We start from the raw sequence: 27,557 nt of genomic DNA, 5'->3' as shown, positions 1-27,557 counted from the left end.
GTTGAATCAGAGTTGTAACTGCTGGCCTATGCCACAGCCACAGCAACGCCAGGTCTGAGCCGTGTCTGCGACCTACACCACAGCTCACAGCAACACTGGATCCTTAACCCACCGAGAGAGGCCAGGGATTGAACCTGCAACCTCACGGTTCCTAGTCAGATTCGTTTCTGCTGCGCCAAGATGGGAACTTCCTATTTTCTTCCTGTTTTCTTCCTTTTTTTTTTAATAGACAAGTAATAGATTTTTAAAGATAGGATGCTTGTGAAGGATGGAAGTGGGCAGGCGAGGAGGCTCTGCCTACATTTTTCTTACATGCACATAGAACATTTTCTGGACTAGACCATAAGATAGCTTATACAACAAGCCTCAAGTTTAAAAAGACTGAAATTATACAAGTATGTTCTCCAACAACAAGAGATCAAATTAGAAATCAGCAATAGAAAGAAATCTGAAGGACAAATATATTTGTAAATTAAGATACTCCTAAATAAACAAAAAGTTAAATAAGAAAAAAATTTTTGGAGTCAATATCCAAAAATCAGTGTAAAATACCACATTAGTACAAAAAAGGACAAAAATGACTTTATCATTTCAAAAGATGCAGAAAAAACATTCAACAAAATCTAACACCCTTTCATGAGAAAAACAAGCAGCCAACTAGGAACAGAAGGGAATTGTCTCAACGATAAAGGATACCTACAAAGAGCCTATAGCTCATATCATACTTAAAGGTGAAAGACAATGTTTTCAAGATCAGGAACAAGGTAAGGATGTCTACTCCTGCCACTTTTATTCAACATTGTACTGACATATTATTAGGTCCATTGGGCAGGAAAAAGAAAAGAAAGGCATCCAGATTGGAAAAGAAGATGTAAAATTATCTCTAAATGCAGATAACATGCATGATCTTCGATTTAGAAAACAATTACAAGTAATGAGTTCAGTAAGGCTGTATAAAAAGACTTGGGGGAAAAGAAAAATGGAGCTGGAGGAATCAGGCTCCTGGACTTCAGACTATACTACAAAGCAACAGTCATCAAAACTGCATGGTACTGGCAAAAAGACAGAAATAGAGATCAGTGGAACAGGATAGAAAGCCCAGAATTAAACCCACACACCTACAGCCAACCAATCTATGACAAAGGAGGCAAGGATATACAATGTAAAAAGGACGGCTCATTCAATAAGTGGTGCTGGGAAAACTGGACAGGCACATGGAAAAGAATGAAATTAGAACACTCCCTAACACCATACACAAAAAGAAACTCCAAATGGATTAAAGACCTAGATATAAGATCAGACACTATAAAAATCCTAGAGGAAAACACAGGCCAAACACTGACATAAACGACAGCAACATCTTCTCAGATCCACCTATCAGAGTATTGACAACAAAAACAAAAATAAACAAATGGGACTTAATTAAATTTAAAAGTTTGTGCACAGCAAAGGAAACCCTAAACAACACAAAAAGACAATCCACAGAAGGGGAGAAAATCTTTGCAAGTAAATTGACTGACAAGGGATTAATCTCCAAAATTTATAAATACCTTCTGCAGCTCCATACCAAAAAAACAAACAACCCCATCAAAAAATGGGCAGAAGATCTAAACAGACAATTCTCCAAAGAAGACATACAGATGGCCAAAAAACACATGAAAAGATGTTCAACATCACTCATTATTAGAGAAATGCAAATCAAAACCACTCTGAAGTACCACCTTACACCAGCCAGAATGGCCATCATCCAAAAGTCTACAAACAATAAGTGCTGGAGAGGGTGTGGAGAAAAAGGAACACTAGTACACTGTTGGTGGGATTGTAAATTGGTGCAACCACTGTGGAAAACACTATGGAGATGCCTCAGAAAACTAAACATAGAACTACCATTTGATCCAGCAATCCCACTCCTGGGCATCTACCCAGAGAAAACCACGACTCACAAAGACACATGTACTCCGATGTTCATTGCAGCACTATTTACAATAACCAAGACATGGAAACAACCTAAATGTCCATCGACAGAGGAGTGGATCAAGAAGATGTGGTACATATACACAATGGAATATTACTCAGCCATTAAAAAGAATGAAATACCAGCATTTTTTGCAACATGGATGGACCTAGAAATTATCATGCTAAGTGAAGTCAGCCATACAATGAGACACCAACATCCAATGCTTTCACTGACATGTAGAATCTAAAAAAAGGACAGACTGAACTTTGCCGAACAGATGCTGACTCACAGACATTGAAAAACTTATGGTCTCTGGAGGAGACAGTTTGGGGGGTGGGGGGATGTGCCTGGGCTGTGGAATGGAAATTCTGTGAAATCAGATTGTTAAGATCATTATACAACTACAGATGCGATAAATTCATTTGAGTAATAAAAAAATCAAAAAAAAATTTAAAAAATTAAAGACTTGGGGAGTTCCCATTGTGGCTCAGTGGTTAATGAGCCCGACTAGTATCATGAGGATCTGGGTTTATCCTTGGCCTTGTTCGGTGGATTAAGGATCTAGCGCTGCTATGAGCTGTGGTATAGGTCGCAGACATAGCTCAGAACTGGCATTGCTATCGCTGTGGCTGTGGTGTAGGCTGGAAGCTATGGCTCTGATCTGACCCCTAGCTGGGAACCTCCATGTGCTGTGAGTGCAGCCCTAAAAAGACAGAAAGACAAAAAAAGACAAAAAAAAAAAAGACTTGCATGTTTCCTTGTGGTGCTGGCGTGGTGTGGGTTAAGGATCTGGCGTTGTCACTGCAGTGGCTCGGGTCACTGATGTGGCAAGGACTCCATCCTTGGCCCAGAAACTTCCACATGACATGGATATGTCAAAAAGAAAGAAAGAGGAGTTCCCGTCGTGGCGCAGTGGTTAATGAATCTGACTAGGAACCATGAGGTTGCAGGTTCGGTCCCTGCCCTTGCTCAGTGGGTTAACGATCTGGCCTTGCCCTGAGCTGTGGTGTAGGTTGCAGACGCGGCTCGGATCCCGTGTTGCTGTGGCTCTGGCGTAGGCCGGTGGCTGCAGCTCCGATTCAACCCCTAGTCTGGGAACCTCCATATGCCGAGGGAGCGGCCCAAAGAAATAGCAAAAAAAAAAAGAAAAAGAAAGAAAGTAAAAAGACAATTCTCAGAATGGGAGCAGATATTTGAAAATCTTATACTTAATAAGAGACGTGTATGCAGAATACATAAAAAACACCTATACCTCAATAATAAAAAGACAATAAATTCTATTTTTTTAATGGGCAAAGAATTCAAAAGATAGTCCTCCACAGAGGATATACAAATGGCCAACAGCACATGAAAGAGGGCAAACATTAGGAAGATTTGAATAAAATCCTCAGTGAATCATCACTTCACACACAGCAGGATGAGAACCATTAAAGGACAGATGGTAACAAGTGTTGCTGAAGTAAAGAAACAGGAGAGTGCGGTGGAGAAGGATAGAGAGGGGTCAGGACTGGCAACTATTGTCTTTGCTTTGTCTATCATTATTATGGTAAATACCTTATAATAACATCATGCACTATTTTTGAAATTTTTTAAATAAAGAAATAAATATAGGAGCTCCCACTGTGCCACAAAGTGATCTGTGGCATCTTGGGAATGTTGGGACAAAGGTTTGATTTTTGGCCGGGCACAGTGGGTTAAGGATTCCATGCTACTGCAGCTGTAGCTTAGGTTTCGACTGTGGCTCGTATCTGATCCCTGGCTGGGGAACATATGCTGCAGGGCAGCCAAACATGAAAAAAAAAAAAAAAAAAGTAAATGCTACCTCAATGAGAAAAAATTAAAAGACAGGATCTAATCAGTTAACTCATGAAACAGAGGAAAACAAAACTACTACTTAAGACCCTGGAGAAGGGCCTAAGAGGTTCCTTGATGATGGAATGAGGCCTCAGAGGGCAGGTAGGCTGGGGTGAAGGGCAGGGGAGTCAACTAAAGGAGTGCTGGGAGATTAGCTGGACAGTTCAGCCAGATGAGCTGCAGCATCACACAAAAGACTGGTAAATCCTTACAGCAGGATTCACCCCCACCCCCAACTGAAGAATGTGGTCGTGGCCCTGGAGAGAGGTCCAGGCAGATTCTGCAGTAACACTGGGCCTTTCTACTGTCCTGGATGGAAAACAACCCCAAAGGTCCTATTTGGGAAGGAAGTAATGGACTGATCCAGGTTGCTGGCTAGAGTGGGTTTCCTCTACTGTTTGTATTTGGGCTGTTTCCCTCAAAGGCCCCTTCGTTTTATGGAATTCAGGAAGCTGTACCTATACTTGCTTCAGTCCTGCGAAGAGGACTGCCCTCCACACCCCCACCACCTCACACCCAGGACCCTGACACTACCAGCTCTTTATGCTAATCAACTTCCTCCCCCCAAACAGGAAAGGGCAGCCTGTTCTCGGAAGTAGGGTTCTCGGAAGTAGAAGAAACACCCAAAATTGAAGAAGGATTCCAATCCAAAATCTGAGCAAACAAAAATTTGTTTCCTTGGGGTGATGTGAGAAGCTGTTGCATCCCTAAGATGTGATAAAGACTGACTATAGAAAAGGAACAACCCACAAACACAAATGCTTGACATTTAAAAACATGATTGCCAAGGGCACAGTCATTAAGGCATTAGCCCCCTTCGCCTGGCAAAGCAATAAAACTATCTTTTTCTCCTTTTAAGAAAAAAAAAAAAAAAAAAGACTGCCAAAACAAGAGGTGGGTAGAAGTGGATAAGACATATGGATTAAACAATATTTGCAATGATTTGATAATTATTGAAAGCAGATGATGGATACACAGGGGCTCATTACACTATACTATTTTTATATATGTAAGAAATTTTCCATAAGAAAGGAAGGCAAGAAGGGAGGGGGCTTTCAAACCTCCACTGTTTTCCTCTCAGAATAAAATGGTATTCACTCATTTAAAAATGCCATGGAGTTCCCATTCTGGTACAGTGGAAATGAATCCAGCTAGTATCCTTGGGGATATGGGTTTGACCGCTGGCCTTGCTCAGTGGCTTGGGGATCCAGCATTGCCGTGAGCTGTGGTATAGGTCACGGATGAGGCTTGGATCCTTGCATTGCTATGGCTGTAGTGTAGGCTGGCAGCTACACCTCAGATTTGACCCCTAGCCTGGGAACTTCCATATGCCTCAGGTGTGACCCTAAAAAGGAAAAAAAAAAAAGCCACATATATAGTCAATTAATATTTGCCAAGAGATCCAAAAACACCCAATGGGGAAAGAACAGTCTCTTCAACAAATAGTGTTAAAAAAAACTGGATAACCACTTATAGAAAAACAAAATTGAACCCCTATCTTTCACCATTCACAAAAATTAACTTGAAATGGATCAATGACCTAATACCATAAAACCATTAGAAGAAAACAGAGAAGTAGATCTTGGACATTGGTCTTGGGGTCTTGGTGATGCTTTTCTGGATTTGACACCCAAAGCGTAAAAAATAACAAGAGCAAAAATTATCAAGTGGGAAGTTCTCTTGTGATGCAGTGGGTTAAGGATCCACCATTGTCACTACAGCGGCTTGGGTCGATGTTATGGTGTGGGTTAGATCCCTGGCCTGGGAACTTCCAAATGCTGCCAAAGAGGCCAAAAAAAGATAAAAGAAAAGGAGAAAATAAAAAAATAAAGAGTGGTACTATGTTAAATTAAAAAGCTTCTAAACAGCAAGAGAAACAATGAATAAATGGAAAAGGCAACCTATCAAATGAGACAAAGTATTTGCACGCAGTGGACAAAGAATGTTGCCTGCCATTTCAGTAAACAAAGAATATTTCAATCATCAAGCCATCAACCACTGCACCTGTCCCAGCAGTCACCCTAAGGGGAATTTAGTATGGAGAAAAAGAGGACACTAGCCCTAGGTAGTTAAGATGTATACCAAAGGAATGACTTCAATAAGCCCAGATTTTCCATCTTCCCATACACAGAGGAGTACTAAAAGCATTAACTTGAGATGTCTGTTTTTTTGTGATTAGAAGTAATCTTTTGATGTTCCACTATACATTGGATATTTTTCCAGCAAAAACTCCTTTACATCCTTGCTTCTCCCTTACCTCTTTGGAACAGTCCGTCAAAGCTACTAAGAGGCTGCATTCCAGGGCTACAGTCTTCAGTAAGGTCCCCAAATAAAACATTTAGTTTTTGTTTTTTTTAGGGCCACACCTGTGGCATATGGAAGTTCCCAGGCTAGGGGTCAAATCGAAGCTGCAGTTGCCAGTCTGCACCACCGCCACAGTGAGGCCAGATCCAAGCAATGTCTGCAACCTACACCACAGCTCATGGACACACCCGATCCTTAACCCACTGAGTGGGGCCAGGGATCAAACCTGCATCCTCATGGATACTAGCAGGATTCGTTTCTGCTAAGCCACAATAGGAACTCTAAAACATAATTAACACTCAATGTTTAGTATGTGCATTTTTTTCAGTCAATAACACCATATATCTGATAAGGGGTTAATATAAAAAATATAAAAAGAATGCATATAACTCAACAACAAAAAGCCAATCAGATTACAAAACGGGCAGAGGAACTAGACATTTTTCGAGAGAAGACATCTAAATGGCCAACAGGTACATGAAGCAATGCTCAGCATCACTAATCATTAGGGAAATGCAAATCAAAATGACAATGAGATATCACCTCACACCTGTTAGAATGGCTATCTTCAAGAAGACAAAGGATAACAAGTGTTGGGGAGGATGTGGAGGAAAGGGAACACTTGTACACCACTGGTAGGAAGGGAAACTAGTTCAGCCACAGAAGAAAAAGTATGAAGATTCATCAAAATATTAAAAATAGGAGTTCCCGTCGTGGCGCGGTGGTTAACGAATCCGACTAGGAACCATGAGGTTGCGGGTTCGATCCCTGTGCTTGCTCAGTGGGTTGACGATCCGGCGTTGCCCTGAGCTGTGGTGTAGGTTGCAGACGTGGCTCGGATCCTGCGTTGCTGTGGCTCTGGCGCAGGCCAGTGGCCACAGCTCCTATTCGACCCCTAGCCTGGGAACCTCCATATGCCGCGGGAGCGGCCCAAGAAATAGCAAAAAGACAAAAAAAAAAATAGAACTACCACCTGACCCAGCAATTCCACTTCAGAGAATATATCCAAAGGAAAAGAAAACAGGGTATCAAAGAGATACCTGTACTCTTATGTTTATTGCAGCATTATTCACAACAGGCAAGGTATGGAAGCAATCTAAGTGTTTGTCGATAGATGAATGGCTAAAGAAGATGTGACATTTGCATAGATTGGAATACCATTCAACCATTAAAAAGAAGGACCTTCTGCCATTTGCAACAACAGGGATGGACCTTGAGGACATTATGCTAAGTGAGTTGTCAGAGAAAGACAAATACCATATACTATCACTTATATGTAGAATCTAAAAAAGCCAAACAAAGAGTATAATGGTGGTTACCAGGGGCTAGGGGTGGGGGAATGAAAAAGATGCTGGTAAGGGTATAAACTTGCAGCCAGTAGGTGAACAGATCCTAGAGATCTAATATGCAGTATGAGGATCATGGACAGCAATACTGTTTTATAGACATCAAAGCTGGTGGAATGGTTATTCTCACCACAAAAAGGAAATGATAATTAGGTGAGGGAGGTGTTGGCTGAGGCTACAATGGCAATCACGTTGCAACCTATAAATGAATCAGGTCAATATGCTATACACTGAAGCTGAGGCAATGTGACATGAATGACATCAATAAAAGGAAATATCTGGCACAATTATTTTGTAACCGTTCTGCTGGTTGTCTGCCAGTTTATCACTATCATGAACACTCCAGCTATGAGCCTTCCATTAGGAGCACAAGGCTCCTGCTGAACATATGTAACTTTCTCTGGGAGTATATTTAGAAAAATTAATACTAGGTCGAGGGTATTGTTACCTGTACCAGGTAGCAATAACATGTTGCCCAAAGCGGTTGCATTAATATACATTGCTTTAGCATGTATACACTAGAAGGATATATCCCATAATATTACCAGTGGGTGATCTCCAGATAATGGATGATGGATCATCTTAATTTTTTTCCATAATTTCCAATTTTTATAGAACACATATAAATAACTTTAAATTTTTATAGAACACATAAATACCTTTACATTCAGAAATGTCTATAAACAAGTATGTAATTTCACATAAGCTAAATAAATATGCCATGAATAGCATAGAGGGTGTTGTGATGACGCCCTCACACCCCCTTACCTCCAGGCTCCATTTACCACCTCCAGCTCTAGGACAGTCTGCAGACGCTGGCAACGTCGGGCCTCCAAGGTGATGTTCACTCTGCACTCGCCCAGCGGCTGAACTTGGCCACTGGAGGGCTCGATGTCAAAAGGAGACGCCTGATGGGGGAGGTCAGTGGGAAGGATGAGGAGATGGGACACTTGGAACTGCAGGCTAGCCGTGACCAACCAGGGTTGACCCCACGCTGCCCCTGCTCTTTAGAGAACTACTGAAATGCTGGACAAGGTAAGTGGGTGGGGGAAGCAAGAACTCAGGATGGAGAGGACGAGTACTGAGTCTCCAAGAAAAGGAGGTGGGACCTAGAGATTATCATCCTAAGTGAAGGGAGTCAGAGGGAGAAAGACAAATAGCATTTGATATCACTTACATGTGCACTATTATAAAATGATGCAAATGAATTTATTTACAAAAAAGAAACAGACTCAAAGCCTTTGAAAACAAACATGCTTACCAAAGGGAAAAGGTGGTGGTGGGGAATAAATTAGGAGGTTGGGATTAAAAGATAACACTACTATATATAAAACAGATATAAAATAGATAATCAACAAGGACCTACTGTATAGCACAGGGAACTCTACTCAATATTCTATTTTTTCAGGGAGAAGCATGCACCTGGGGAGGGCTCTCCATGCCCTGCTCCCTGTCCCCAGCTGAGACAAGGGGCACTGGCCTGTGTGGCTCCAGGGCCCCAAAAGGGCCACACAGCGCAGCAAGGATGTCACTGGTGTGACACTGAAAGATCACAACAAGAAGGGATGTTACTCCTCTTTGGTTTCCTCTTTCTTTGAAACCAAGACCATGAATGATCACAAGGCACCTGCCTGGAGGGAGACCTGGACCCCCTGCCCTGTGCACCCCTGCCCCCCACCCCAGATCCCGTGCGGTGCTGTCTCGGGCCCTGTGTTCTCTTGCTTTTGAGGTTTCACTGCCCTGGCACTAGAAGGAAGATAAGCTGGCCTAAGTCTGAGGAAAAGCAGCTGGCATGCTCTGGCCTGGCCTGCCAAGGCTTGGGTGCTAGAGTTTGGGCCTGAGCTTGGCTAGTAAGGAAAGAGCTTTTTGCGTTCTTTCTTTCTTTCTTTTTTTTTTCTTTTTTTTCTTTCTTTTTTAGGGCCACGCCCATGGCAATACGGAGGTTCCCAGGCTAGGGGTCCAATCAGAGCTGTAGCCAATAGCCTACGCCAGAGCCACAGCAATGCAGGATCCAAGCCGTGTCTTCGACCTACACCACAGCTCAGGGCAACGCCGGATCCTTAACCCGCTGAGCGAGGCCAGAGATCGAACCTGCAACCTCAAGGTTCCTAGTCAGATTTGTTCCCACTGTGCCACAACAGGAACTCCCTCTTTGCTTGTTGTTCCTCATACCCGTCACCTTTGGAGCCCGGGGGTGTGGCTGTGGTAAGGGGTTGGGTTTCTGGGTCCCTAGACCTGAACATCTCTAACAAACCCCAAATCTCACCACTATTATGACTATCATTGCTGCACCCATGGCATCTGGAAGTTCCCAGGTGAGGGACCAAATCCAGCTGTAGCAATGCTGGATCCTTAATCCACTGCACTGGGCTGGGGATCGAACCTGAGCCGCTGCAGTTGGATTCTCAACCTACTGTGCCTTAATGTTATTTTTGAAAGTTCAAAAGGATACAGTACAGAGAACTGTAGAGACAGGATTGTTGCCAGCCTCCGTTAGGATACAAATCATAATAGAATGTGAAACTGACAATTAGTTCAATTATAAAATGTAGTTATGCTTCACAGTGAGAGAAAAACAGATTAGGGCCTCTGAGAACTGAGCTCTGATATGATTTTGCCACCTATTAGCTGTGTGACCCTGATGAAACTGCTGTTCCTGTTTCTCTTCTATCAAAAGAGGAGGTTGGCTGAGGTCTGTAAGTCTCCAACTGCGCTTTGGGAAATCCCAGGGATTGCTCGGAAGTCCTAGGGCAGGGGAGTAGATGTAAGGAGAGGCAGGATGGGGCAGAGATGCCTAATGAGGGGGCCTCCAGGGTCCCGGAGCAGTGATAATTTGAAATCTTGGGCTTCTGTTGAAGCTTTCATTTGATGAAAAGATTTCTGCCTAAAAGTACTGATTCCATCTGCCCCCAGTCCCAATCCCAGCCTCTGGGGCTCCAAGATCCAAGCAGGGAGACCAGGGAGTCCTGGGAGAGACAGTGCTAACCCCAAACCTTGCAACAGGCCACTCAGCAATGGTGGTGGTCATGTGATGCACTGTCACATGTCAGAGTGCCCAGCGGAGAAGTAAGGCTTTCAGGCAAAGCATGGCTTTGGGGAGTCCCCATTGTGGCTCAGCGGGTTAAGAACTCAACTAGTATCCATGACGATATGGGTTTGATCCCTGGCCTTGCTCAGTGGGTTAAGGATCCGGCATTGCTGTGATCTGTGGTATAGGTCACAGAAGAGGCTCAGATCTGGTGTTGCTGCAGCTCGATTCAACCCCTAGCCTGGGAACTTCCATGTGCCACAGGTGTGGCCCTCAGAAAATAAAAAAAAGCATGGTTTTGGAATAGAAAGGAGAAGTCCTGAAGAAGGGATGGTACATTTGCAGATGGGACTTACGTGTGGCTGTGACTGTCTTTCCTCAGGTCCTGCATGTGGAAGTTAAAGTGTGTGGCCTTCTGACCAGGAGGGGGAGGGGCAGCAGGAAGAGGGACCTTGGTAGGAAGCAGTCAGAGGTAGGGTGCTTTCACCAAACACCTGGCAAGAGTCTCACATATGCAACCAGCACCTAAAGCAGCTCCCAGGGATCTACAGCCACCAAGAACTAAGGGTGGGTGTCATGAGCCAGGGATTGACAGTATTTCCCCTGCTGGTGGGTGGGGAAAAAGGATGCTTTGTGTGTCTTGGTCTTGCTCCAGATACAACATCATCGTATTTAAACACGATGCCATAATTTAAATGTGATCATGATAACACTTAGCCATGTCTAATAGTTTCTATTTTCATAGTAAAAAGAAAAGTGCTATTTGAATGGAAATGATCTTCCTTTTGGAGCCTTTTGGTTCAGGCTGCAAGCCCAAGCCTGAACACCACCTGGTGGCAGGTACTCAAACTGCAAGCACATTCCCCGGTGGCTGGGAACCAACCTCTAGAGTGAGCCTGCCCCTCCCCAGAGGACTTGGAAGCTTCCCTCCGAACTCAGCTGCCTATTTTCTTCCTGACTCAGGCTGCTCTGACAGAGGGAAAAACTCATGTTCTATTTTGCATCAGATGGTAGAGGAAGGAACAGGAAAATCCAGTTTGGAGTTAGGCTTAGCTGTAGGAAGAACCTCAACTGCCTAGTGATGGGGAATGGGGGACATTGCCAGGGACAAGTCACCAAGTATGCTTTCCTCTCCTGGCTTCCAGGCTGTGTCACAGCTCAAATACCACGAGGGTTCATCACCTCTTGAGGGGAGGGTGGTACCACAGGAGCCAGCAGTCTCCACTTACAGCCTCGTGCCTTTCCTCCAGGCAGAGCCGGCTCTCCTTCATGTACCATGTGGCTGGGAGCTGGCTGACATTCTGGATCTCGATGGAGTTTGTGGCTTTCTGCCCCAGGCGCAGCAACCCAAACTGAAGGGCTGAGATGTCGATGACGAGGGCAGGTCCCTGAGACACATCCAGAGGGGCCTGTCACTGGCCCTATCCCGGCCACCTCCAGGGGCCAGCCAGCTGCCCAGACCCACCAAAGGCACCTTAAAGCCTGCCTCGATGTGTAACACCACCGGTGAGGGTGAGTCTTGGATTGCACACATCAGGTTCTGGCTTGTTGGGCCGGGGACACCCCCAGTAAAGTTCAACTCAAAATCCTCGACCTCATTGGGCTCTGAGAGAGAGGGGGCAGGTAGGCGGTTGATAAAGGAAGCAGGACTGGTTCCCTTGAGGGCTGGGCCCACATGCCTGGCTTTGCTGATGCCTCAACCACCACAGGGGCCAGGCTGCAGCTGGAGCTGACCCAGCTGCAGCTGGACCCCTGCACCCACCCCTTTCACTGAAAGGCCTCCTTCCCCAGCCAGCTCTGCCCATAGTCCCCAAAGTACCAATGGTCCCCATGCAGGGCTCCACTTCAATGATGTGGCCATCGCTGATCTTTCCCCATGCGTATCTGATGGCTGACTTGCTTTTGTTCCACATCTGAAAGACACACCCCGACCTGGGCTCCCCAGGTTCTGCCCTTGCACATTAGATCCGTACTTGCTGAAGGACGGTGGGCTTGTGGGCTCGCAAAAGGTCTTTTCAACACCCTTCTGGCTAAATCTTGGCCACCCAACAGCACCAACACACACAGCAGGGTTTGTGGACTCCATGTCTGGCCAAAGACCCATGAGCACAGGGATAGGTTCCACTGCCCTGTCGTCTGGAGAATGCTGGAAGGCTGATAAATGACAGACGTGCCCAGCCCAGCATCTGCAAAGCATGTGGGTTCTGGGGCTCTGGAAACAGCCTTATTCTCTTTGCAGTGGCCGCCACCACCACTGGCCCCTCCAGCCACTTCCTCCCAATGTGTGCCACCAAGTTCAGTACCATCCTGGCTAGCCTGGGCTGGGGAGAGACAGTGACGTACCTTAAAATCCTTCTTCACGTTTATGCCAATGTAGTTCTCCCCGGGGATGATGAGGGCATACGGTTCTAGGTAAACGTGGAAGGGTTCCACCGAGCCTTTCACCTCGATTTCTAGGACGATCACGTCATCCATGGAGTATGAAGGGTGCTTCGTGTTTCCCAAATCCAAACTGAACACAAGCTCACCGTAAGCCAAGCCAACATGAACCCTATCTCTGGTCTTGTGAAAAGAAAGCACCCCCAGCCCACAGCTCCCAAGCCCTCTTCAATCAGAGGTCTCAGCAATGCCTTGAAAGAGATGGATGCGTGTGGCCTGGGACAGGGGCAGCCCCTGAGCCTCCAGGGACCACACTGCAGCAATGCCAGCCTGGAATCTCTATACCAGTTGCCCCCCACCCAATTTGCTCAGGGAAGAGCTGGTACAGGTGCTGCCGCAACCTCCCCTTTCTAGTCACTAGCTCCCAAGGGCCACCAGCCTAGCTGCCGAGCGGTAACTGTGAGCCTGGGCACAGCTCCCGGGTTCCAGGGAGGTGGGTCCAGTCAGCTCTGGTCCTGCATGTGGAGCCTGCTCCAGGACTAGGTGCCAGGACAAGGCAAGGGCTCCTACACACCAAAGCCTGCGGGGGGTCAGGCGGCTCACCCACTTCGCCCAGCACCTCCCCCAGCATCCCCAATGGACGAGGGGGCCCGCTGCCCACCCCTCAGCCAGGGCCCAGTTCCTGCTCACCTCGTGGGCTCCGGGATTTCCTCCAGCACCATCTGCAGCACACTGTGAAAATCCCTCGGCTGCCAGACAAACACAGCACCCTGGAAACCAAGGCCTGCCCCAGAGAGGGCTGGAGCCAGGGCAGGAATTCCTCCTCCCGCAGGGCCAGGCCACCAGAAGGGCCTTCCACAAGACACAGTGCCGCTTCCCTGCTACCTCCCTGTACCCCAGGGAAACAGGGGTGGCTTCCAGGACGTGAGCCATGACTCGGGGATGGCGGCCACCATAGTCTCAAGACTGACCTGCCCACCTCAGCTGGGCGTGGGGAAGGGGAGAGGAAGGAAAAGCTCTTGGCAATGCCCCCAACCTGTCTGAAGCACCATACCCTCCAGGGACAGACTGTGAGGTGGCAGGATGCTAGGTGGAGAGGCAGACCTGCTCTGTTAACAAGGACCCCTGGGCAACCCCCCCCACACACACACACACTCCCCTCTCCACTGTCACATCCAGGGCTTCGTGTTGGAAAGGGGGGCAGAGGGAACCTTGCCATGGGAAACCTGCACCTCACCCTCCCTGGGGCCTGCTGGGTGGGGGCTGACACAAATGGCCACACCTATAAAGTAGGAGAAACACGGACAATACCAGAGCTGAGGAAATGAGCCCAGGCTCCTGCTGTAGACCCGGTATGTGTGGGATCAAGAACAGGCAAGATGACCTGCTTCATCTTGTGCACCAAACACGTCCATCCTCCAGCCCCACTCTTAGCTAAGTGCCAGCCTTGGCAGGGTCGGCTGTGGCTTCCATGTCACCACAGAACAGGGACAGAGGATGACAACACGTTGGGCCACCAAGAGGGGCCCATTTTAACCTCATGAGGAGAGAAGCTCAGCATGAACTCGTGGTCCGCGTGGGGGTTGAGAACGCCTGTCTGGGGCGTGATGGAGAAGGCTGTCTCCTTGTCAGGGTGGTACGTGATGCTGTCCATGGTGTAGCTCCCCCTGGCCATCTGGGGCCGCAGGTTGGGCTTCATAATCTGCCAGTGGAAGGCCAGCTCCACGTGCCTATGGGGGCGACCTAGACGGTCAGCAGTGGACCCAAGGCCATGTCCCAAGTCTGCCACGCCCAGGTCCTTCCTTCCCTGCCTGGCCTGGCCCTGCTCCTGGGGTGAGCAGTAAAGGACCCAGGAGCAGGAAGTGGCCAGGGCAGCCTTCAGGCCCTTCCCATGGAGGGTGAGGAAGCACACAGGGCTCAGGGAGTCTGAGTTGGAGACCTCCTGATACAGCTCCCTCCCCATGCCCTGTGGCTGAAGGTTGGAGCCACGATGACCAGGGGGACATGGTCAACACGAGCAGTCATGCTCAAGCAGTCAGGCACCCCCTCTTCCCAGATCTCAGGACATTTTTCTACCTTGTCTCCTACTCCAGGCCTAGGTCACATGGGCAGCCTGGCCAGGACGCTTCCTGAGGTGTGTCCTGGTATAAAGCTGGCACTCAGAGGATGGCCGGGGAATAAACAGCAGTGAGAACTGAACCCACAGACTGTCGTGTCTGACCTGGGAATGAGGGTGTCTTCCCCTCATAGGCTGGGTGGGACCTTCTGGAAAACTGTTCCTGGATAAGGACGGTCCAGAAGATCCAGAACAACACTGTCTAAATAATTCCCTGCAGTGCTGGAAATCTCATATATCTGCTCTGAGACGAGAGCCACTAGCTACACAGATGGCTACTGAGTACTTAAAATGTGGCTTGTGTCACTGAGGAAATAAGTTTTTATTTTAGGTGACTTCCCTTTAAATAGCCACATGCGGCTAGTGGCTATAAAAACAGACAGTGCAAACCTGGATCCTTCCATCCTGTGCCCAGATTCCTCCTTGGCCTCAGGAAGGAACCTCCTGCCTCACTGGGACCCCAGGCCAAGTGAGGAAGGGGGCCGGTGTGTGCGGGGGTCCTGCCCAGGGGTCACTCACGTGGCATTTCTAATAATCAGCAGTTTGCTGGCTGTGGCCTGAAGGTTTTCAGGCTCGAAGCGTATGAAGTGCTGGGCTGTTAGGTCTGTGAGCTCTCCAGGCTCTGGCTGACTTTTTTCACCAGAAATATAGATCAGATCCAGAGCAACCAGCTGCCCGATTCCTGACAAAATAGGGGAGTGAGGCTTCAGTAGGGCCGAAATCAGAACTCTCTGGCCCAAGGCTGTCACAGGACCCAGGCCACCCTCCACAAGCAACTAGCTTTGAACGTTACCCCCCAGGAAGGGCACATGGGAGGGGACAGGGAGCCAGCAGCACACAGGTTCATGGACCCATGTGGGCACAGGCCAAAAGGGTAACGGAGCACATCATGGGCACTAAATCAATGCCCGCTGAGTCCAACCGGATGGATGGTAGACAGATGGAGGGAAGAACAAGGGCATCTTAAATTCAGCAGACGTCCCCCCATTCCTGTGTGAGTCACTGGCAGTTTCCCAAAGGGGGTCACAGTGAGTTTCAAAGTGATGAAAAACTTCATCCCAGGTTTCCATTTCTCTCGCACTAAAAGGCCCCTTGGGACAGCCCTCAGATCACGGTGGCTTGGGTCTGAGGTCTGACTGGTGAGAGGCCCCAAACCAGATCCCAGTGCCTGGAGGCTGCAGTGGCCCAGCAGTACAGTCCCTGACACAGGCCAGCCACCTGTGCCGCCCATTGGGGTGCACCCCAGCCCACCTGTGGTCACCAGCTCCTTTATCTGGCAGTTGTCACACACGATGATGAAGGTCTGCTCTGCCTTTCCCAGGCTGGTGGGGAGGAACAGGATCTGGGGAGAGAAGGCTGTCCTATTGTCTTCCCTTGAAGAGCTTTCACCCACTGCCCAATCTCTTGTCAGCTGCTACCTCTCACTCTGCCCTCCACTTCCTGCTCCCCTCCCAGTCACCTCCTTGAGGCTAGGGATGGCTACACCTTGCTTAACCTTGTTCGTGACAAAAGAAATGGACATGAAAACCACCCAGAAGATCAGTGTTCCACGCCTCCGACTGGCAAAGAGCAGAAAGTTAGCTATCATATACGCAATGACAGGATATCTTAATTGTTTTCAAAATAATCTACAGAGGTAGCGTGGGGTTTGACGGGAGGATATGGAGGGGTATAGAGGTGATAAAGTTGGCAAAGAAATGCTAAATGTTGAAGCTGGATAATGAGTACATGGGTGATCCTTAAACTAGTCTATTTTTGTATATGTTTAAAGTTTTTTTTTTTTTTAAATTGTAGTTGATTTACAATCTCCTATTAGTTTCAGGTGTATAGCACAGTGATTTAGTTATACATACATATAAATATAAGTATATATATTCTTTTTCAGATTCTTTTCCCTTATAGGTTATCAAAAAATATTGAGTAGAGTTCCCTATGCTATACAGTAGGTCCTTGTTGATTATCTATTTTACATTTAGTAGTGTGTATCTTTTAATCCCAAGCTCTTAATTTATCCCTTTACCTCCTCTCCCTCTGGTAACCAAAAGTTTCTTTTTTATATCTGTGAATCTTTCTGTTTTATAAATAAGTTCATTTGTATTATTTTTTTTGGATTCCACATTTAAATTTTATCATATAATATTTGTTTTTCTCTGTCTGGCTTACTTCCCTTAGTATGATAATCTGTAGTTTCATTCGTTGTATATGTTTTAAAATGTCCATGATAAAAACAGTTTTTTTTTTAAGTTTGATAGCACACTGTATTGGTGAAGGTATGAGAAAATAGGCACCCTCACATATTGTTGCTGGAAGGATAAATTGATACAAGCCACACCATGGGGATTTTGGCAACATGAGGGCAAAGACCCCTGAGTCAGCAAATCCACATCAAGGACTCTATCCTATGGGTGGGACAGTGTGATATATGTATAAGCTATTTGCCAAAATGGCCAGAGATTAGAAAAAAATCTTCCTGTCCATCAGCAGGGGACAGCTGACCTAAACTATGGTTGATACACAGTGGAATACTATGCAGCTATAAAAAATATGAAGTGACTGCTAAAATATAGCGCTAAATAGAATATACGTGGTTGCAAAACAGAGTACCAAGTGGGCAACAATTTGTGTGAAAGGAAAACGGAACCAAAGGAAAGGAAAAGCACATATCTCAGGAAGGGCACACAAACCTGGTAAGGTTGTGGCTTCTGGGTGGCTGAGGAACTGGGGTGAAAGGGAGTATTTCTCTGTGGATCTATTTGCATCTTTTGAATTCTTAATGATACAAATTTCTTTTTCTTTTTCTTCTTGGCTGTGCCTGAGGCACACAGAAGTTCCCAGGCCAGGGATTGAACCCAGGCCACAGCAGTGACAATGCCAGATCCTTAACCACTAGGCCACCAGGGAACTCCCTGTGATTTCTTATTTGGCAATATGAGTAAATTTTAAAACAAACAAAATCCCAATCAGTAAACAAAACTTACATAGAAAGGCAAAGGGGGAAAACTTTTCTGACTCCCCTTAATGCTCCCCAGAGACTCCTGCTGCCACCCTCTTTCTGTCCTTGGAGATCACAGGATGATGGAATGAGGAACATCATGGCTTGGACAGGGGTGACCAGTCCCACTTCCTTAAAGCCACGATAAGGCTCTGACAAGGCCTGGGCTACATCAAGAAGACCCCTCCGACACACACATTTAAACAGCAGATAAGGGGAATAAAGCTTACTCTGCCTCTGCATTTGTCTCGTCCTGACCCCAAGAGCCAAATTCTTATCAGGATCAGATCATCACAGACATGAACAAGACAGCATCACTCCAGGGTTCCAGAACAAGACCCCATCAGACCCTTGAAACTGAAAGCACCTTGGCAAAGCAGGTTATGGCAGTGGTCCACAAATTCTGCTGCACACCAGAATCACCTGGGGAGCTTTAAAGATCCTATGCCCAGGAGTACCCTAGCGGAACGGCAGGTTAAGGATCTGATGTTGTCACTGATGTGGCTTGAATCACAGCCATGGCATGGGTTCGATCCCTGGCCTGGGAACTTCTGCATCCCGTGGGCACAGTCAAAAAGAAAGAAAAAAAAAATCCTTTGCCCAGGCCATACCTCAGACCAATTAATTAAAAACCTCAGGGCTGGGGTCCAGATATTAGTGTGCTTGCAAGTTTCTCGGAGCATGGCAAAAGGCACAGGTGAATTTGATACCTATGGCTCTTGGCTCTCACCTGATAGCATAGTGTAGGCCCCCTCCCCAGGAACCAGACAGCTTTTACTCTTGAATGCAGACGCCTCCTTCAACCGGCTAGCAAGGAAGATCACCGTGTTCAGGCAGCCCCACACCCAGCCACAGGCGGCCCAGAGTCAGATTCCTGGAGCAGAGCGCCAGGAAGACATCACCAGTTCTCACAGGCTCTACCGGGGACCAGTGAGCAGGTGTGCCAGGCTGAAGGGACCACAGAAAGGGGCCAGTTAAGACAGAAGAGACCTGCAGCCCAGAGGTCAGACTCTGGGAGCCTCTGTAGAGGTTCAGAATGAGGCCTAAGGAAGTCGGGCCTTGTTGACCATACAATTGAAGATGAAACAGGAAGGAGAAGAAAGGTACCAGATTTGGGAGGGGGATGGTAATGGTGGTCCAAGACAGACTGAAGAACCAAGGGAAGACCCTGGAGGCAGCTTAGATGTCAGAGGAGGTGACATCCAGGCTCACGGGTGGACAAGCAGCGCTCAGGGATCATGATGGCAATGCTAGAACTTTCTGTACTTGCTCTGTGACAGAGGTCATAGGACAGTCAAATGACATCACCCCACAGAATGCAAAACCACTAAGGCTGGAACCTGGGAGTGGATATTTGGGTCACGAAAACAGAGGCAAATGAAATCACGCAAGCAGCTGAGTAGACAGCCACGACCAACCATGAGGAGGCAGAAATGCACGCCAGGGCCTGGTCACTTACCTCCATGAACACGGCCTGCCCCGGGGCCAGCTCAAACACTGACGGCAGGATTCCAAAGGGAGGTTGCTCAATGAAGCCAACGGTTGCAACAGACTTAAAGAAAACAGAAGATGACTCAACAGTCAAGAAGAAACTGTAAAAGCCGGTGTTCGGCTGACAAACTTCCTTCCCTAAACATGCGTTTTGTGATTTGAAGGGTCTTATGGATTAGCCAGTCCCATTTTGAAGAAACAGAGGCCCTTCCATTCAGCAAGCACTTAGCTGGCACCAGGCACCAGATGGGGTTCCAAGGGTTAAAGACGAGCATACCACGGAGCATCTGTAAAGACCTGTCTGCTGGTAGGAGGTACGAGGAGGACCACTGATGAGTATTTTAGATGCAAAGCAGGAGGCGGGAAAGGCCTCCCCCTGAAGGTGGGCTCCCAAAGTGCAGTCCTTTCCCTACTGTAGTACCCCGTGTGCTCGTGTGCTCAGTGCCAGCTTCTGTCTGCCTCCACCCTGGCCCACCCCTGGCCATGAGCTCCTGAGCCAAGGGAAGCTGCCATCCTGTCAGCAGGGCTACAGCCCCAGTACCTATACAGGAAGCCACTCGGCATGCTAGGGACAAAAACCCATGCCCCCAGGACCCTGCAGGTAAACAAAATGAGTGAAAGGTGCGTCTGCGAACATGTGGTCCTCTAGGGTTATTGCTTGTTTTTGGAGATGCAGGTGCAGCAAAATCTCTCCGCGATGAGAACGGTAACAGGGTGAGCGTGACGTTGGCATGGCTGCCACAGGGAGTGGAGGGACGGGAAAACAGGAGGGGGTGTGCATGTGCTTCTCAACTCCGGCCAACAGGGCCACGGTGCAGCCGGGCCCAGGGCCGCACATCTCCCAATTTTTCCAAGACTTGATATCAAGATTTTTAGGTAAAATATATATTTTTCTTTTTTTGGCTGTGCCTGCAGCATGTGGAAGTTTTCCAGCCAGGGATCAAACTCACGCCACAGCAATGACAATGCTAATGCCCTAACTTCTAGGCCATCAGGAAACTCTGTGAAATCTATTTTTGAATGTTGGCTCAAAAAATGTGTTGAAGCCCTGTGCCAAACAAATATGCACAGAGTTCAGCCAACAAGCTGCCAATTTGTGACCTCTGCTATATTCACACTTATTACGGTGACTATGTGACTGATGGACTAACTGACTGAATGTAATGAATGCAGTAACATCTGGGCCAGGCTCAGGTTAAGAGGCTAAGAGAGGTGATACGACCTCCCCAGGGTACTAGGGACATAACAAGGACTACAACACTGGACTCTGTACTTGCTGATGCTCATTGGACCGTTGCAGCTGGAGACAGAGGTTAGAAAATTCTGTGTATAACTATAAGTATAGTAAAATTCATTCAGTTAAAAAAAGAAAGAAAAGAAAATTCTGTTCTGGCTATTTCTAGTCACACGTGCAATCAAGCCGGTCCCTCACAGGGGTGATTTCCTTCGGTGGATCTGTTTTCTTTCCAGGTAGCAAACTGTGAGCACACACCCTGAAACTCGACGGCGGCCAGCTCTTTTTAGGCATAATGCAGAACTTGCCCACGCTGAAGCCCACGTTCTTGCAGATGAATCTGGCTATCTTCATTCCCCCAATGAGGCAGTAACCGCAGTCCAACACTGGTGACACTGCAGCCATGGGAAAAGAGGGGCAAGAGAAAGAGCATAGGCCTTAGGGTCATTCTCCTGAGGCCCTGCCCGAGCTCAGAGCAGCTGTGAAGGGGATGGATGGGGACATGCCCTGATGTCTACGCCCATAGAGCAGCCCAGTCTCAGGACTCTGTGAACTTCTGGCTAGAGAGCAGGAGTCAAGGCCCATGTGGATGCAGGCCTCAGTCATCGCCCCAGGGGTTGTGGTCAGAATCCCAACTTGAAGCCTGGGCCCAGCTGAAGAGGCTTGTAAACGAGGGAGCCTAGCAAAGCCAGCCGCTCCACAGCTAAAACAGGTGACACTCACTGAGGGCTTCAGGCACGGCTGCTTGCCTCATTGTGGCACAGACCCACTCAGGGTGGTCTTGAGCCAGCGATGCCTATGCTGGGATTAGCTGGGCAGCTGGCCTCCTCCCCTGATGAGTGTCATTCAGGCTCAGCCTCCACACAGGAGCAGGACAATCAAGGCCTGACACTGTGGAGGGCTGTGCGGAAGCTGCTGGCAGGGCCCCCCCTCAGGACCTGGAAGCCCCTGCCCAAAGAGACCAGCCCACGTGCTGCCATGAAGTGGCCCTGAAGGTGAGTGCTCCTCAGAGGGGCTCGCAGGCCTAAATGAACCCCGGGGCAGCAGCGCACGCTCACACGTCAGCACTGGGGGTGGCCTCCGAGCCTGCAGGGGGATCAGAAGTGTGTGAGCTGACTGGGTCTCCACTAAAATAAAGTCATCAAAGTCCCCAAGGCAGTCGGGAAAAAACTGGACGATGTACTGGCAGGTCATCCCTGGAGCCACCATTCCACCTTCTCCTGGGAACATTCCTGTGGGTGATAAAAGCAACAGATGAGATTTTGGGAGCCAGCCGCTGGGGCCTGGGCTGGGTTGATGTCCTGTGGGCCAAGGCCATGACGCTGGTGCTTGCCAGGGGAGCAGGCTGTGGGGGCAGGGACTCCAGGTAAAATACCAGGGCCTGGAGTGAGAGGGTCTATCTGGAATGGTCAGGTAGGGCCATACCTGGCCCTTTTATTTAGAATTTATTTGTGGGCAGCAGAGAGGCATTTGATTTTTTTTTTTTTTTTGTCTTTTTAGGGCTGCACTTGCAGCATATGGAAGTTCCCAGGCTAGGGGTTGAATCTGAGCTACAGCTGCTGGCCTACACCACAGCCCTGCCAGATCCAAACCATATCTGTGACACAGCTCACAGCAAGACCAGATCCTCAACCCTCTGAGTAGGGCCAGGGATGGAAACCACATACTTATGGATACCAGTAGGGTTTGTTTCTGCTGGGCCACAGGAACTCCCAACATTTGAGACTTGTGAGTTGGGGGGACATGATCTAAGAACAATGCATTGCAGGAGCAGGAAGGCTGACTGGAAAGTGAAGAACAAGGGGAACTGACAGGGGGCAGTGACAGTGTGCAGGGCAAGGAGAGAGCAGAACTGAGCCTGGAGGGGTGATGGAGGGGCTGTTAGGACGGGGAGCCTTCACTGGAGGGTGGGCGGGAGGCGCTGTAGAACAAGAGGAAAGTGTGAGCAGGGACACAGCCTCAGGAGACACCTGAGGGCTGAGTTGGGGCGGGGAATGGGGTCACCCCAGAGCAAGCCCATGTGCAGTTTCCGGTCCATCTGGGCTACTGCTACCCGGAGCTCACCCAATCCCAGAGCGAAGTAGGGCGTGGACGGTGGGAGGACTCGCAGGTGGCGGCTGGTGGACGTAGTGTTCTGCAGCGAGATCACCATCTATTCAAAGGCAAAGCAACGAGTGTGGACCAAGACTGAGAGGGCTGGGGTGCAGTTAATAATACAGGGATTGGGGAGTGGGCAAATGAAATGAACTTGACTGCACATCGGTAACCGTTGAGCTGGGGGCTGGGTCCATGGGGTTTCATTACACCGTTCTATCCACTTTCATTTATTTTTAGAAAAAAAAGAACATAAAAGATAAACATGAAGGTGGGAACAGATCTGACCTAGTCTCCATCCGTTTAAAATAACAGCTACTATTTATTGAGTTTTTCCTATGAGCCTCCTCAACTTGCCAATAACCACAAAAGGTGGGAACTATCCATATTTTATGCTATAGAAACTGAAGTTCAAAGAGGTTCCTTAACAGCTAGGAGTGGTGGGCTTGAGCTCAAGGCTCCAAAGTTCTGCCCACCTTGCATCTTACCTACTGGCCTCTTCGCCACATAGCCCTTTGTGCCTCTTCCTCCCACGGCCCAGCATGCAAGGTTGTAACTACGCCTCTCTCCATCACTCGGCCCACCCACTGATAAGCCCCACCTTCTCTTCCCCTCCCTTGGACTGGGAGAGGAGGGGAGGGCCCCTATTAGGGAGGCCCCTAACCCCCACCAGAACTCGGCATAGTGCTTGGCACAGAAGAGGAAATCTTCACATGCACACACCTTTGGCTTCTAGTTTGTGAAATATTACACTGGGGAAAAAAATCATGATAAAAGCCATGTTTTCATCACCCAACTTAAGACATAAATCATTAAAAATACAGATGAAGCCCTGCCCCAGCCCCCCACCAGATAACAGCTCCATGAATTTGAAACATGTCTTCATACTTTTACTCATGGGTAGTTATTCCTAAATCAACATTTAAGTCCATTTGGGGCTAGCACAGCATACAGCTTCAATCCACCTGTGAACCAGACCCAAGTGTGGAGAGACCCATACTGTGGTTTTAATTTTCATGTCTTGGTTATTAATGATTAAGAGGATCTTTTCATGGGTTTACTTGTTTTTGGGGTTTCTTTTTGTGTAATGAATCTATTCATAGCTTTTGCCATTTTGCCATGGTACATTCTTTTTCTTACTGGGTTGTAGGAGTTCTTTATAACATATTCTGTTACATATTTATACACATTTATAAAGTATATATTATAAACATTTCCCAGTTTATAACTTTATCTTTTGATGTAAACTGTCTGAAATTTTAATTTAAAATTTATCGACATTTTATTCAAAGTGTATATATACTTCAGTTTGAAGAAATCTTCCTATCTCTTCTCATTTTCTTCTTAAATTTTTGCTTGAGATCTTTGCTGGAAAGTGTTTTGTTTAGGCTATGGAGTGAGGGAGGGAATAAGCAATTTTGCTTATGGCAAGGGTGCCACCTCAGTTTTGCCTCTTCAGGTCTGCACCCATGCACGGGACAGCCCTGGCATTCTCCCCTCAGTCTGCTGCTATTCTCCAGGACACAGAGCTAGCTGCAGCCCCTGTTGCCATTTTGGCAGGAGCTGTTCCTCCTGTCCACTGCATCAGGCCTCCAGAGAGACTTGCTCCCAGCCACACAAGGCAAACCTCCAACCAATGAACTGGAGGATCCAGCAGTTCATATGACTGAAGGGATGTCCCACAGGACAAAATAATCAACTGCACTTACTGGAGGTCAGCTCAGTAATACCTTCTTCTATTGGCTCTGCCTCTTTACATTCCTTTCCTCACCCCTCCCTAGAATTGTGAATGACAGCACATAATTTCACCACCTCAGGTTCTGCTTTATGGAGAACCAGGCTCTGACACTTGGCATCAGAAGGGTCCTAAAACCGTGGCCCCTTAGGATGTGATTCTGGAGCAGGCTTTCTCTCTGGACTGGTGGTGATCAGGACTCTAGCTAGTGGGAAGCAGGCTGTGATGACCCCTGGTATGCAGTGCCATCAGTTACTAAGGCTTTCACCTTGGTCAACTGACTTGAGGTGCAGCCAGAGGTCAGACACTGAAATGTGGTAGCTATGGCGCAGCTGCAAGGTCTGGGAAGACAGTAATTATAAGGACTGTGGAGGGGCCAGCTTTCCTTAACAGCACTGGAAGACTCGGAGGAAAAAAGTGATAAGCTCAGGGCTGCCAACTGCCAACTCAAGGCCCACCACGATGACATTCCTTGCATTCCTGGTTACACACAATTTGGTCCTAGTATGTGTGTGTGTTTCTTTGTGCTTGATTTGGCTTGTTTTTTTTTTTAACTTCATATTTCTGAAACTTTTACATGTCTTTAATGTTTACTAAAATATGGAAAGAAAACAAAAGAGAAAAAATATGAGACGTAACAAGCCCGCGGCTTATAAGGCTCAGGTTTCTATTCTGAGTGTAACCCCTCAGCCTCCAGCACATGCAGCCTGGATCCCGCTCTGCCCCCATCTCAGGACAGAGAAGCTCTCTTATGCTCCACAGGAACGGACTTATGTTCTCAAGCAATACTGGCTTATGGTTGTCCTTGTCACACTTCCTTAGTTGTCTTTGGTGTCAAGGTAACATTAGGCTCTGTCTTAGTCTGTTCAGAATGCCAAACAAACTATCATAAACTGGGTGACTTATGAACAAGAAAAATGTCTTTCTCTCATTTCTGGAGGCTAGCAAATCCAGGATCAAGATGCCAGCATGGTTGCATTTGGGGGAGGGCCCTCTTCCAGTCTTAGCTGGCAACTTCTCACTGTGTCCTCATGTGGGGGAAGGGGCAAGGGATTTCTCTAAAGCCTCTTCATAAAGGCACTAGTCCCATTCACGACAGCTTCACCCTCATGCCCTAATAGTACCTCTCAAAGGCCCCGCCTTCAATACTGTCATCTTTGAGAGCTACGATTTCAACAAATCCTAACAAATTTTAGAGGGATACAAACATTCAGACCATAGCAGACCGATTAGCCAAGAATGCAGTTATGTTTCTTCTTTTTCTAGTCCCTGGAACAGTTTACTTGAGATAGGGATTAGCTTGAAGGTTTGGTGGTGTACCCCTGTAAAGTTATCTGGGCATGGTGTTTCTTTTGGTAGAAAGTTTTCTTTTGAAGTTATTTTCTGTTGTTTTTTTTTTTTTTTTTGGGGGGGGGGTCTTTTTAGGGCTGCACCCACAGCATATGGAGGTTCCCAGCCTAGGGGTCGAATTGGAGCTGTAGCTGCTGGCCTACACCACAGCCACAGCAACACAGGATCCAAATCACATCTGTGACCTATGCCATAGCTCACAGCAACGCAGGATCCTTAGCCCACTCAGCAAGGCCAGGACTCAAACCTGTGTCTTCAGGGATGCCAGTCAGATTTGTTTCCACTAAGCCACAACAGAAACTCCTGAAGTTATTTTCATCAAAGCCAGACAGCCACATACTTTAAAGAACCAAAGAGTTCTACCAAGTTTTGAAAACAGAACTCTTGCTCTCTTTCCCTGCCATTTCCCACCCCAAATGTAAATACTTTTTCCTACTTGAGCTGATTATTTTGGAAGTTACTCCCATGTCTCCAAGCAGCATGCTAATTTTTTTTCAGTTTTAGGCATTAATTATGGATGGATGATATGGGTATTCTCTCTTTCCCATAACCAGTTCACCATATGACATACCCTTCCTGTCCCCCAACTTCCTGACATAAGTGACATCACACTACTGGTTAGATCAGTAATTAACATTTACATCATTATTGCTATGTGAATGCTATTCACCACTGAGCATGAAATTCTCCCTTAATCTATTTTTGTTTTTCCTGGAGTTAATAATCAACAAATTATTTTGTTGCCTATGTACTTATCAATAATTTCATCTCTTTCCACTGCTCTACAAATCTCTTCCTAAGAAGTCCAAATATAACGGGGACTCTGATAAGGGTTACCTCCGTAAGTCACCCCCTCCTAGAGCCTTCCAGCCTCTTCCAGTCAGGACTGGTCACTTGATATACCTACTGCTAACTTTTGCCCAGGACAGGACAACTCCTGCAGCAGTTTTAAGACATCCCCAGAAGATCTTTGACACTCCTACCACTAAGAGGTGAGGTCTATGAAACATCTCCTTGAGTCTGGGCCACTCTCAGTGACTCACTTGTAACCTACAGAAACGCAGAGGAAGTAATGACTTTCTCTACTGTTCCAAGGGGACCTCCAAGGTCAGGTCATAAGGATTGATGCAACTTTCCTCTTGCTTGCTTGGATACTCACTTAGAAGCTCAGATCACTCACTGTGAGCTGCCTGCTCACTTGAGGCAGCTATTCTCTGAGGAAGACCAGGCCACATGGAGAATCCATGGGCAGGTGCTCTGTTAACAGCTCAGCTGACAACCAGCAATGATTACTATGAGAGTGAAAATGCCTCATAATTCCAGCCCCATCTGTCAAGTTACCCCTGGGCACTGACTCTTTCCAACTAAGGTCTCAAGCATCATGGAACAAGTCATTCCCATTGTGCCCTGTTGGAATTTCTGATGCAAAGAATGTATGAGCACGATAAAATGGTTATTTTAAGTTGTGAAGCTTTGGTGAAATTCCCTTTGCAGCAATAGTTACTGGAAAGCCCTCTCACCGCTACGAACCTGGGCATTTCCCTCACCCCTCTCCTGTGCTGGATCTCTTATTTCCCACATACTTTGTTTTCCTCTTCCTTGGTTTACTCACTTCTATAGGGGAGCATATACCCTAAGAGTTTCCTAAGAAAGGCTGCCCGATTCACAGATTCACAC

General features: G+C 47.3%; 1 protein-coding gene across 4 annotated transcripts in view; it reads right to left on the bottom strand.

Moving 5' to 3' along the window:
• Window positions 1-27,557, bottom strand: part of DLEC1 (DLEC1 cilia and flagella associated protein) — an 84,386-nt gene that overhangs the window by 18,357 nt on the left and 38,472 nt on the right. For all 4 annotated transcript variants that reach the window (XM_047770236.1, XM_047770231.1, XM_047770222.1 and 1 more), the window contains exons 8-20: window positions 22,766-22,853; window positions 21,760-21,933; window positions 20,960-21,096; window positions 19,436-19,528; window positions 16,236-16,326; window positions 15,504-15,666; window positions 14,406-14,598; window positions 13,559-13,617; window positions 12,833-13,001; window positions 12,309-12,402; window positions 11,964-12,094; window positions 11,719-11,877; window positions 8,230-8,369 (exon numbers count right to left, since the gene is read on the bottom strand). In XM_047770236.1, the coding sequence (XP_047626192.1) occupies window positions 8,230-8,369; window positions 11,719-11,877; window positions 11,964-12,094; window positions 12,309-12,402; window positions 12,833-13,001; window positions 13,559-13,617; window positions 14,406-14,598; window positions 15,504-15,666; window positions 16,236-16,326; window positions 19,436-19,528; window positions 20,960-21,096; window positions 21,760-21,933; window positions 22,766-22,853 (1,691 nt within the window). The remainder of the gene's footprint in view (window positions 1-8,229; window positions 8,370-11,718; window positions 11,878-11,963; window positions 12,095-12,308; window positions 12,403-12,832; window positions 13,002-13,558; window positions 13,618-14,405; window positions 14,599-15,503; window positions 15,667-16,235; window positions 16,327-19,435; window positions 19,529-20,959; window positions 21,097-21,759; window positions 21,934-22,765; window positions 22,854-27,557) is intronic.

This window comes from Phacochoerus africanus, chromosome 1, assembly GCF_016906955.1.
Source record: "Phacochoerus africanus isolate WHEZ1 chromosome 1, ROS_Pafr_v1, whole genome shotgun sequence".
NCBI lineage: Eukaryota > Metazoa > Chordata > Mammalia > Artiodactyla > Suidae > Phacochoerus > Phacochoerus africanus.
This window is presented reverse-complemented; position numbering and strand designations above follow the sequence as displayed.